This window comes from Rosa chinensis, chromosome 4, assembly GCF_002994745.2.
Source record: "Rosa chinensis cultivar Old Blush chromosome 4, RchiOBHm-V2, whole genome shotgun sequence".
In the NCBI taxonomy this organism is placed as follows: Eukaryota; Viridiplantae; Streptophyta; class Magnoliopsida; order Rosales; family Rosaceae; genus Rosa; species Rosa chinensis.
Window position 1 is genome coordinate 19,813,342 of NC_037091.1, and position 11,556 is coordinate 19,824,897.

General features: G+C 37.0%; 1 protein-coding gene across 2 annotated transcripts; it reads left to right on the forward strand.

Annotated features, from left to right (window-relative positions):
• Positions 1 to 1,791: 1,791 nt before the first annotated feature.
• Positions 1,792 to 10,459, forward strand: LOC112197241 (WD repeat-containing protein 75). Of its 2 annotated transcripts, none has more exons than XM_040518285.1 (16): positions 1,792 to 2,022; positions 2,097 to 2,270; positions 2,356 to 2,529; positions 3,419 to 3,824; positions 4,006 to 4,124; positions 4,230 to 4,307; positions 4,940 to 5,080; positions 5,589 to 5,633; positions 5,734 to 5,900; positions 6,168 to 6,246; positions 6,320 to 6,405; positions 6,723 to 6,873; positions 7,567 to 7,699; positions 8,087 to 8,253; positions 8,809 to 9,004; positions 9,919 to 10,459. In XM_040518285.1, exons 1-16 carry the CDS (start codon positions 1,903 to 1,905, stop codon positions 10,122 to 10,124), a joined length of 2,442 nt encoding a protein of 813 aa, XP_040374219.1. In that variant the 5' UTR covers positions 1,792 to 1,902; the 3' UTR covers positions 10,125 to 10,459. The 2 variants fall into 2 exon arrangements, with proteins under 2 accessions (XP_040374219.1, XP_024193628.1); XM_024337860.2 differs by having other exon boundaries at positions 6,744 to 6,873.
• The last annotated feature ends 1,097 nt before the right edge of the window (positions 10,460 to 11,556 follow it).

Sequence of the window (11,556 nt, forward strand, 5' to 3'; positions counted from 1 at the left end):
CCAAGCACAAAAAAACAAGGGTCAAGGATCAAAGAACAATGAGTCAGAGTCCAGGATCAGATCTCTGCTCTGATACCAAGTCAAAGATAACGAAAAACAAGAGATAATTTTGACTGAATAACTCTCAGATGTATCATTCACCTTACAAGAAGGAATTATATACAAATTACAATTGGGCCTGATAAGACAAGTACTACTCCTAAGATAAGTAGTAAACCTAATAATACTACAGATATTACATAATATTACATATCACGGAATATTACAGAATATATACATAAATAAGGTAAGTATGACTCACGCCAACAGGAAGCAATGTATGGCTGCTATATATGAATAATAGCATTACCTGCAGGTGTCGCTCCTGATCAGCTTGGGAGTCAAAGGGCCACGTTTTTATCATTCGGAAACCACAGCGAATTCTGCAGGTGCATCTCGAAGTTCCTTTTGAACCAAAAATTTCATGCAGTATCATTAACTAGAAGAAGTCATTGTTAATTGATAGCCTGATAGCCAAGGTTAGTGATCACTTGATCATTTCAGTTAAATAAGGAGCCAGATAAAATCCCTGCTGTTGTAGCAATGCAGGGCAACCCAATACAGATGAAGTCCGCTTGAGTTTTTCATTCACTCGTTTCAATGAAATTATCCATCTTTGATTAAAGCCCAGATAACCCTGAAACATGAGACAGCTAGCTGCAAAAGGCGAACAGAGATTAATTAGAGAGAATGTGTACCGATGATTACTAGAGCAGGTGTGGCTCGGATAAACAGGAAGAACCGAACCAAACATTTATGATCAAACTGAATCGAATTGGTTACGTTTTCATATCTTCATGCAAATTCTTCGTTGTTTCGGTCAATAGCTACCTGGTTATGTTCGAAGGTACTGTGTCTCTATATATACTGACTGATGTCTATAGTCTTTATTCGAAAATTTTTTTTTTCTTTCTTTTTTGTTGTTGTTAGAGTTGGCTGGTTGCTGGTAGAAGAGGGAGAGCGAGGGTTGTTGTGTTCCTCTTCTATTTGTCTTTGGGGTAATGAAAAGTAGGATTCAAGTCTTTTTCCTTTGGCCAAAAATAGGGTTTTAGTTAGCAGATAGACAAACAATTTTAAATGTAGGAATGTTTTTGGCTGTGTAGAGTTATAACTTATAAACAAAAATTTAATCTAAAATATCTACAGATCATTATTGACTCTCGCTCTTGATATTACCTATCAATTGGAGCGTTGCGCCGATAAGTAGCTCACTTGATACTATATTAATTACTATGTATTCTCCACAAGCTGCAATGCTGCATTATTTTTGCTTCATGTACAACATGACATATCTAGATTGAGTTAAAATGAGAAAGAAACTCATGAAAATGCCAAATAAACTTGATGAGCTCGATGGTGTATCAGCTCCCTCCACAATAATGAGCTCTTACTAGGGTTCAGCAATGTATCGCATACATGACTTAACTTACGAACAACAATGTATCATATCGCAATATAAATCGAAAACCATAATTGAAGAGCAAGGAGTACTCCTCCTTCTAAACGCACAGAAGACATTGATTTCGTACATTGAATTACCTCTGTCATTTGCTCTCAATCGCTCCATATACCATTTCTTCGGCCACTTATAGATTTTCAACCTTCGAATATGCTTCTCTCGTATGACCAGGAAAAGACCGGTCTCTTTAATTATTAGAGTACGTAGCACAAAAATACCAAAAGAAAAAAAAAAAAAAAAACATAAACCGCGTCGTTTTAGTCGTTGGGCCCAAAGAACCCAAGGCAAGGGCTTCCGCTTTCAGTGAAAAAAGAAACACAAAAAGTTGAGAGTAGCCACCACAACCCCTTAAACCCCATAAACCCCAAACCTACTTCGACGACTCTCAAACTCCACCGCCGAAGATGATTGGGGGCGGCAAGAGCTACGTCTCAGCCCCACCGGCCTTCTCCAACGATGCCAAGCGCCTCCTCGTCTGCACCGGCACCGCCGTCTCCGTCTTCAGCACCTCCACCGGCTTACAGGTAGGTTTCCCCTCCTTCCTCAATTTACACTCACGCCGCACCCCCTGAAATTGATGTCTCTTTTTGTCAATTAGATACTGTCGTTGGAGGGCCACACGGCGTTGGTCACCGCCGTCATAGTGGTTCCCGGTAACAAAGCCCTCAGCTTCTGCTGGACGGCCTCGCTTGACGGCACCGTTAGGTATTGGGACTTTGCCGCCGCCGAGTTGATGAAGACCATTGATATCAAAATGCCTATTTACTCCATGGTAATACCTTCTGTCACTCTTGATTTTCTGTTTGGTCAAGTATACAAATTTGATTTTTTTTGGTTTTTTTTTTTTTTTTTTTCAGGTTATTCCGGCATTGTTGTTGGGCCAAACGGATTCGAAGGTGATGCCGGCGGATGCTTTTGCTTATTTGTCTGTTGAAAACACCACCCAAGACAATGCACCCAAGGCTTTGCGTGGGCAGATTCGCAAGTGTAGTTTGACTGAGTCTCGATTGGCTGGTGTTATTCTCGCAGAGGTGGGGTAGTTGTGTGCTGAAATTTATGTGCTTTTGAAGTTATTGGCTTTGTTGTTATTGCATATATGTGGGATTGATGAGGGTTTAATGTGATACGAAGGAAATGAATGTACGAAGCGGACTAAAAAGAAATCATTTGTTATTAGTCATTGCATAAAGTAATATAATTTTTATGTTTTCCCACTTTTTTCTATCGGTTGATGACTGTGTTTCCATGGCATTTTGGTAGAAGATAATGTGTGGGTTTCTTGATTGTATCTGTTTGGGGATGTATCTCTTGGCTATAAGATATTGATATTATTATCAAGATCAAACTGGAATGGTAAAACATTTGAAGTCCATGACATTGATGCTAATACATGCATCTGTGACCAAGCCTTGTAGCATGAACTTGTGACTAAGCAGGGCAGTATTAGATGTGTGTCTTAGAAGTATAATGAAACTTCAGTAGCTCAAGAAAATGCTTTTAAAATCTGTTGAACTTTTTTTTTTCTGGGGGGTGTTTTGTTATGCCCTTCATCTAAGTATTTTCATATTATGTTTGTGTTTCTCTCTCTTTCTCTGTTACTATTTGATATCATATTATTTTTGTGCATTTTAAAAGATTGAAGAGAATTGACACCTGACTCTGTTCATAGCATCTGGAACTTGTTATCTAGGAGTATTTTACTTTAACTAGTTTCAAGTGGCTCAAAACGGATTTCTGGAGAAATGAAGTTCCAGTTATTGGTTGTTTGATAAAAAATTAAATTAAAAATAATCTGGTCTGAATATAATTCTGGTCTATAGGGAGTGATCACAGGACATAATAATGTGTTATGTCATTCCAATTTTCTTCCGCTCCTATTGTAATTTAAGATGTATGACAAAGGGTTGCTTAATTTGACAGACAAGGAAACCAGAAGTTATATCTATCAGTCCCTCAGGAAAATTCTTTGGCATCCGGAACAAGCGGAAGCTTCATATCTGGAGAGCCCCTGCTAAAGATTCTAAACTCCCAGTGGCCAAGATTACACTACACCATACAAGAAATTTTACACTTCTTGCACTTCATCCAACAAAGAGGCTAGTTGCTGCAGGTGATACATCTGGGAGAATTCTAATCTGGAGAGGGTTTGGTAACCGTAAATTTTCGGATGGTGACAAACTAGTAAATCAGGGATCAATGAATGATGAGGAAGGAAGACCTGGGATCAGGGGAGATGATGATGCTGACTCTTGCACCACTTGGCATTGGCATCCTACTGGAATTAATCTCCTGCGTTTTTCTTCTGATGGAGCGTATTTATATTCAGGTGTGTGGATTTTGAGTGCTGTCAGGTGAAAATGGGTCTGGAAAGCCTTGCTCTTTTCTTTTCCATCCTCTTCCTTCTTCTTCTTGTTTTATTTTTATTTTTTTAATAATATTTTTTTCGACTTTGTCAATTTTCTTACAACATCTATGTAACCATTCATTGACACAATATTGGTATTCAGGTGGAAAGGAAGGAGTTCTTGTGGACTGGCAGCTAGACACAGGGAAAAAGAAATTTTTACCAAGAATTGGATCTCCACTTCTATATTTAACTGATTCTCTAGATCCTTCACTTTCTGCTGTAAGTATGACTTTCAAGATACTCTGATGGAGTATTTTAGCATACACAATCTCCATCCATAAGAAAGTTATCAATTCTACTGTTTGACTGATATAAGGTTTTCAGCTATCTTGTGCAGATAATCAAATTCACTTGCTAAAAATGCCCTCAATGGAAATCACAAAGTCTATTTCAGGGATCAAGGTCTGTTTATATTGTAAATTCTGATGTGCTTCACACTTTTTTTTTTCAATGACTATAATAGTGTGCTATTGACTCACTATATAGTAGGTAGTAGTAATTGGTGACAGTGTACACCATTAGAATTTAGGACAGGACTACACATAAGTTGAATATAGATGTTGCTAATAATATCAAAAACTTGCAAATGCAACAAGAGGGATTTTTTCCTTTGTTTGTGAGGTAAGTGCAATAAAAACCTGATTGCTTATTAATTTTTCAGAGCCTTTAGAATCTGCTATGATAGGCATGGACTTGACACTTCAAATGCATAAGCATGAAAAAACATATCATTAACTTGGCATTAGAAGTTGGTAGGGATTAATACGCATGATAAATTTTTTACAAACTATTGTCCGAAGGCATTCCTGAGTCGTCTTGCCTTGAGGCCTGAGATGAACCTTAGCCCTACGTCCAGGTTGAATGTTAATTTGCCAGATATGACATATGGTAGACTGGTATTGAAGCTACCTTCTTTATAGTTTAGCAGGCTAGCTGCTGTATTTGTGGTTCCATTCCTTGGAAGTACTTTTAGCAGCTTTATCTGACGATAAAATAGTATGACAGCTTCTAAGTACTTTGTTTTTCTTTTTCAGCTCCCTTTTTCTTCTCCGGACGTATATGAAGGCATATGCAGCAAGTTTGCCTTTGATGACACTGATGGGTTAGTTGCCTTGCGTACAGAGAACTATCGCATCCAGTTTTACAGCTTGTTTGATGACCGTGAAATTTCTGAGGTAAAGATGTTTTATTGGTACTTGATGTTTCTCATGGATTAAATGGTACAAAGATCTTTTTATTGCATTTTGTTCTCTTATGTCTCTTTCCAAGGCAATTTCCCACATTGATAGCTTCCCACAGCAGCAATCCTTCTGATGAATTTAACTCATTAGCGTTGTGACATCAATTCATTGATGATAAATACATTTCTGCCTGATTTGGGCATAATTGAATCGTGTCCTTTTGATATTTTTGGGGATTGAAATTAGCATCCCCTTTTTTGCAAACAAACCCCCTCCATGTAAATTTAAAAAATTGGTATTGCTCTGGTTCTATTAGTTCTGGGCCTAGGGGTCTAAGAATTGGATTTATCATGTAATTGAACCATCCCTTTTCCGACAGTATACATTAACATGAAATGTATATAAATAGTATATAGATAGAGATAGATGTGTTTGGCCTGAGAGCATCTGCTCTATTTTGATGACATGCTAGTTAAATTCTTCTGGATTGTATGTTTGGCAGGTTCAAGTCTGTGAGAGAAACCATCAACCGGGTGATGAAGTCTCTGTAAGCTGCTCATTTTACTTGATACTATCTCATTAGTTCACGTATCTTCTACAACATATGATTGCTGATTTTACCATATCTTGGAATATCATGGCTGCAGGTAATAGTGACTTTGGTGTCTCTGTCTGGAGATGGCTCTATGATGAGCACAGTGGAAGTTAATCTTCCTGAGGATGGAATAGGTGGTCTTGTGTGTCTTAAGTTCTGGGCATCAGATTCGCAGAACAAAAATTTCAACTTGTCCACCATTGTGTATCAACCTCACAGGTTCGACCTTGACTGATCTACTAAGAAAATTGGACTGTGTACTTTCTTTTCTACACAATTACTCATTGAGATCCTTCTAGTGAGAAACTGTTTATCGCTGCTGGACTTGTTAACCTGAGCAAAAGTCTTCCCTTTTGTGATTTTCACAATCTTTTACATGTTTCAAAGTTTTAAAGCTGAATAAACGTAATAATTAGGTTGTACTCTACGTTTTGTGGAGTATGCATCAGAGGATAATTAATGTTTACTCTTTTTGGTCATTTGTAGGGATGCTGGAGTTTCTGCTCTTGCTTTTCATCCTACCCGTCAAATGGTTGTCAGTTCATCATATGGTGGGGATTTCAAGGTAATTTTGAGATCAATAGCACATTTGTTAATCTGTTTCCTATGAGATTTATGATTTTATTTCAATGCTTCAGATTTGGGTTTGCAGTGACGAGATTCAGCAGAAACAAGATACACTACAGCATTCCGGGTGGATGTGCTATGCTGTAGGTTCATACAAGTATGTTCTTCTACCTTGGAAGATAACTTTCTTGCAAGGGCCTTCACCCTGTTCTCCTTTCTGGCAGTTGAATATGTGACAATAACTTGGTGATAAAGTTTTATATTCTGAACTGCATCATCAATTTGATACCTTATGTATGGATTTTATAAATGGAAAACCCAGAAAGGCAAAACAAAATTCAATAAATTCTCTGGAAGAAGAAAATGACAAACACAGTTCATGTTCATCTTCATAAATCGATAACCTGGTGTTAGAACTCTTGGTTATTGGTATCTGCATAAGACATAGGAACGGTTATGAGATTTCTCTCTTAGGGATTATGATGTACCTTGCAGGAAAAAGCCAATGACAGCTGCTGCATTTTCTGCCGATGGTTCTGTTCTGGCTGTTGCAGCTGAAACTGTAATCACACTATGGGACCCTGTGAACAACATGCTTGTGGCTGTGCTTGGAGAGATGCAGATGGTGAGTTGTCAGATTCTATTTGTCTTTACTTTAATCTGTCTTCAGAAATAAATACTGTTTCAAAAACAAACTAGGGATATGTGGCCTGTTGTCTAGCTTCTAATCTTTTCATTTGGGTTGGCTTCTACCAAGACCATTTGAATTGCTTCATAACAAACCTTCAATATCTATTGATATTGAGCAAGGTTGTAATACAAGAATCACAGAGAGGAAGCCATGAATGGGCCCAAGCTCCTGTCTTAGTTACAAAGAGAATCAAGAAAATTACAACTCAAGCTTAAGAGAGAAAATATTAAGCAGGTCTTATACTATAATAATTAACCAGCTATGCTTTCTAATCAACCTCACTGATTGAACCTGTATGATTAGGACAAGTGGCACTGCATTCTTATAATGAAAATTTGTGTAAGAACTTCAGACCTCCTTGCCACTCCATTATTGAGGATGGCTGTCTTAAATTTTATTTTTTTATATTTTTTTTTATGAAGGGGTCTCAAACATTTTTAAACGCCTGAAATGGGGAGATCTTTAGAATATGGCTCTTTTTATTTATTTATTTGTATTTATCTCACTGCATATCTTATATTGACAGTAGTCTAAACTATTGAGTTCAGCTGATAAAATTCATTTTACTACAGATTCTGCATTGCTTCCTCTCACATGTATAGATATGCATTTTGTTTTCTCTTTCAGCCAATTGTGACCCTCTCCTTTGCTGGGAATTCGGACTATCTTTTGTCTATCTCCCGGGGTTCAAAACCACAGTTATCTGTGTGGAGCATGTCAAAGCTGTCTGAGTCTTGGTCATACAAGCTTGACATAGAAGGTTTAAATATCTTTCTTTATAACTCCTAAGCGTTGCAAAGTACTTCTCTCATTGTTGTGTATATTTATTCTTCTTTTCCTCCTCACCTGATCACTATTGTTTTTGATATAATAAATGTGACTTGAGTTACGTTTCTATCTTGATACTGGTGTAAAATTCAGTATAATGTATCCTAACGGATATGAAACCCAATCAGTAAGAGCCAATAATGTTTTAAACTAGCTTGACTGGTATCTGAACTCATGAGAGCTCAGAGCATCTTAGGCAACAATCTACCTCCTTATATATAATCTATGTCAAGTGGAATGGTCCTTTTACTAATTGGGATAGTGATGAAACTAGTGTCCAACATTGCAATTGATGTTCTGTTATTTATATATCCTGCAGATGTTACGTGTGCGAAAGATTCATCATCATTTGCAGTTCTTGCCCATTTGCCAAAATCATCTACTTTTATGGGCTCTAATGAACCAATTTTTCAAGGAAAAGATGGGGTAATCTTATTATTCAATGCAACAGATCCTGTTCCATTGGCTATGTGGTCCGTAAGGAAGGTATAATATACTTGAATCCTTTCTCCTTTTGGGAGCATTTTTGATATATGCTACCTCATTTTTTTTTGTCTTGGAATCCATTTGGCATAGTATAGTAATGATTATGCAGTGTTATTTCATCTTTAATCTCCATGAAACATTGACTTAATTATTATTTTTTCTGTCCACAAAGATATGAATGTCGTGGACACAGCACTGTCTAAAACATCTGAGGGTTGATATGGATATGTTGAAGATGCGTTTTGGGATGTATACCTCCATGAATACCAACTAAATAGTCATGAAAACAGGGAACTTTAGGATTTACTAGCGTGCTGCTTTCATGGTCTGCTTGCATTTACTTGTGTCTGGACCTTTGCTTTCTGGTAATCTATGTCCTTTGAAAAGTTCAACTCAAGGAAGATTTTGTTTTTGATTCATATATTCATAACTTTTGGTATTTTAATATAGATGTGTATACATGTTATGTGTGAGTTCCTGATGCTGTGCTCTGTTCTAAGTGATGTTATTTTCATTCCTTAATGAAGTGTGTTAATCCTTGTGCTTGTGTTGCAGGCCAAGGGAGGGGGACTTGCTTTCCTTAAAGGGAACTCCTTTCAACAACAAAGTATAGCGGATGGAAAATCACCACAAGCTTTGCTTGCCTATATAAATGCCGATCATGAGTACATCCTCTTTGATCCATATGACTACGATGCACGTGAACTTAGAATGACCAGGGGGAAGGATCGTGTTGCCGTTGACGAAACAGGTGGGTTGCTTTATGGAATTTGTTGCCGCATTTCATTTCTTGACAGTTTAAAAACTTAATTCTTTTTTTGCTTGGTATATAGTGGTAATGATGAGTTACGCGGACTTGTATAAGAGTATATTCTTATACGGTTATTGGAGACATTGCCTCTAATACAGTTATTGGAGTTGCTTTGAGTGAACTATACTAAACTAGCACCAGATCTTTACCATGATGCATTATTATAGACATGTACCCTAGAATGAGGATCACTTATTTAAGAATGACTGTTGACTTACTCTAGGCCTAAGAGCCATTCTAGTCGCACATGAAATGTTCTACCTGGGTCTAAATTGTATGAGTCTTGTAATGAAACAAACTCTTCAGGCAGAATAGGTTGAAACTTGCAAGCTTTGAATGAAATATATAGTTCGTCTTTATGACTTATTTACATCAGTAACTCTTGATCTGCATATCGTACTCTTATGAAGAGAAGTGTCTTTGTAAAAACATTTGATTTATCAAACGTATCCTTAATATAAATGGGTTTAATAACCAGATAATATGGTAATTTTGAATTACCCCAGCTTCTGTTGTGATTACTTTTGCTCCTCTTACTACACTATCTCTGCACTTGCATCAGATGATAATCCATCTAGTTTGATAAGGCATACATATTTACATTAGTTACGTGTACATCAGGAAAAATTTAATTTTTGTAGGGAGGTAAAACTTTTTTACTGGTCTATCTTTGTCAAATAAACTGCATCCATGAATTTCCTGTAGAAATATCAAACGATTAAAATAGTTAATGTCATTTGAGTTGGTGAGAAAATAAAATCAGCCTGATGGGGTTATAACCAATATTCCTTTTGCATCTGGGAACCTCATTTTCATAACTTGTACTGACATTGTGTATGATTATTTTTTAACAGCGCGATATGGATATGCATCTATCTATGGGGAACTACCGCAATTTGAGATGAAGAGAGACCAGACATTGTTAGCCCCATATGCTCCATCACAAAGGCCTTGGGAGACCATTTTTAGTGGGTCATCACATAATCTTCTACCCCTACCTAAATTGTGTTTAGAGTTTATGGAATCACTGCTAGAAAGGAGGACTACCACAGTAGAATAACTTGATTCATTGCCCTCTACTGTACTGCCAATCTCAACTTCAGGTGAGTATCAGAAGATTTGTTGTCTGGTTGATATTGATCTCTGGGGCAGAAGGCAAAACTGGTTGTTATTATATAAATGACGATAGATTTAGTAGTCTTGGTGAGGATTATGGTCTTGAGTTTTGAGGCCCTTGTTGACCAAGTCCAAGATCATGAGAAGGAATATACCACCTTCTCCCATCGGAGGGGGCAGTTCCTGCAAAGTTTTGTAATTTTATATCGGAAAGAAAATCTTGTAATTTTGATCAGTTTGTGATGAGTTCTAATCTAAGCTGAGAATGATTTAACAATACTTTGAACTCATGCCCTGCTATGTGGGAGTCAATATAGATTTTTTTTTTTGGTTACAGCAATATAGATGTTTTAGGCCAATTGGAGTTGTCATGTTATACCCGAGGGAGTCGAAATAGAGGTGCTAGGGTTTCTATTTGGGAGTTGGGACCTTTGGAAAGTTGGGTCCATTCCAGTTGATGAACGAACTGCTTGGAACCTTGATCCATTCCAGTTGATGAACGAACTGCTTGGAACCTTGACGGCTCAATTCCAGATTTTGTACCAACAATAGGCGCTGTAGCTTAGAGCCCTAAACCCAGTTGGGAGTTTATACAATTCTAGTTGTTGAAAGTTAAGTAGCAGCTAACTTGTCAGTGTCACTATTGCGCAGCCATTAAAGGAAAGAAAAGGTTGGATCCCGTCTGATTGATTCACGTGCTTATTTTAGTTATGAACCTATCAAAACTCTGGTTGGTGCAACGCACATGTTGAAATTTGATCCATCAATTATATGATATTGAGGAAACCTTTAACAATGCGTTTAAGCATGAACAAATTAGTCTCAATTTTTATTTGTACAACAATTGAGCAATTTTAGGCAAAATTTTTACTTTTAGTTGCTTGGAATAAAATGTGCACGGGTTTTAGGGTAATATTTGCTAGTGAATTTTTTTTCAGTTTGGCTATAATAAAACAGTTAAGCTTCAAACTTCAAATACATAAGCTCTGCTTCTTATAACTTCATTGGGTCATACTCATAATAATTTTTCTATTTAGTTTAATTCTCTATTTTTCTGTGTCTCAAAAGTTCCATTTGAATTAGCTGAGAGGGCGTTGTGTTCGTGAGTTTGTTATGTAGTTTTTGTTTTCTTTGTTGCATTAAAAAAAATGCATAAGCTCTGCTGTTTGTAACACTGATATTGATCCAATCCGATCGTTTGAACTTTGAATATATTCATGAAAAATAATAATAATAATAATAATAATCCTATCCGAAACACACAATCCAAAAATGCCACACCCACCACCGTTTTTTTTTTTTTTTTTTTTCTGATTTATTTTTCCGCTCTTATTAAATGTGAAGATTGGGGTCTGGCCCTGGGAAATGCATCGAAG

What these genes read in the sequence shown, in the direction of transcription:
- LOC112197241 (XM_040518285.1), top strand. Translation starts at nt 1,903, where the DNA reads ATGATTGGGGGCGGCAAGAGCTACGTCTCAGCCCCACCGGCCTTCTCC. An exon ending in AGTCTATTTCAGGGATCAAG is followed by an intron (nt 4,308 to 4,939) that starts GTCTGTTTATAT and finishes TTTCTTTTTCAG; the next exon opens with CTCCCTTTTTCTTCTCCGGA. An exon ending in ATGACCGTGAAATTTCTGAG is followed by an intron (nt 5,081 to 5,588) that starts GTAAAGATGTTT and finishes TATGTTTGGCAG; the next exon opens with GTTCAAGTCTGTGAGAGAAA.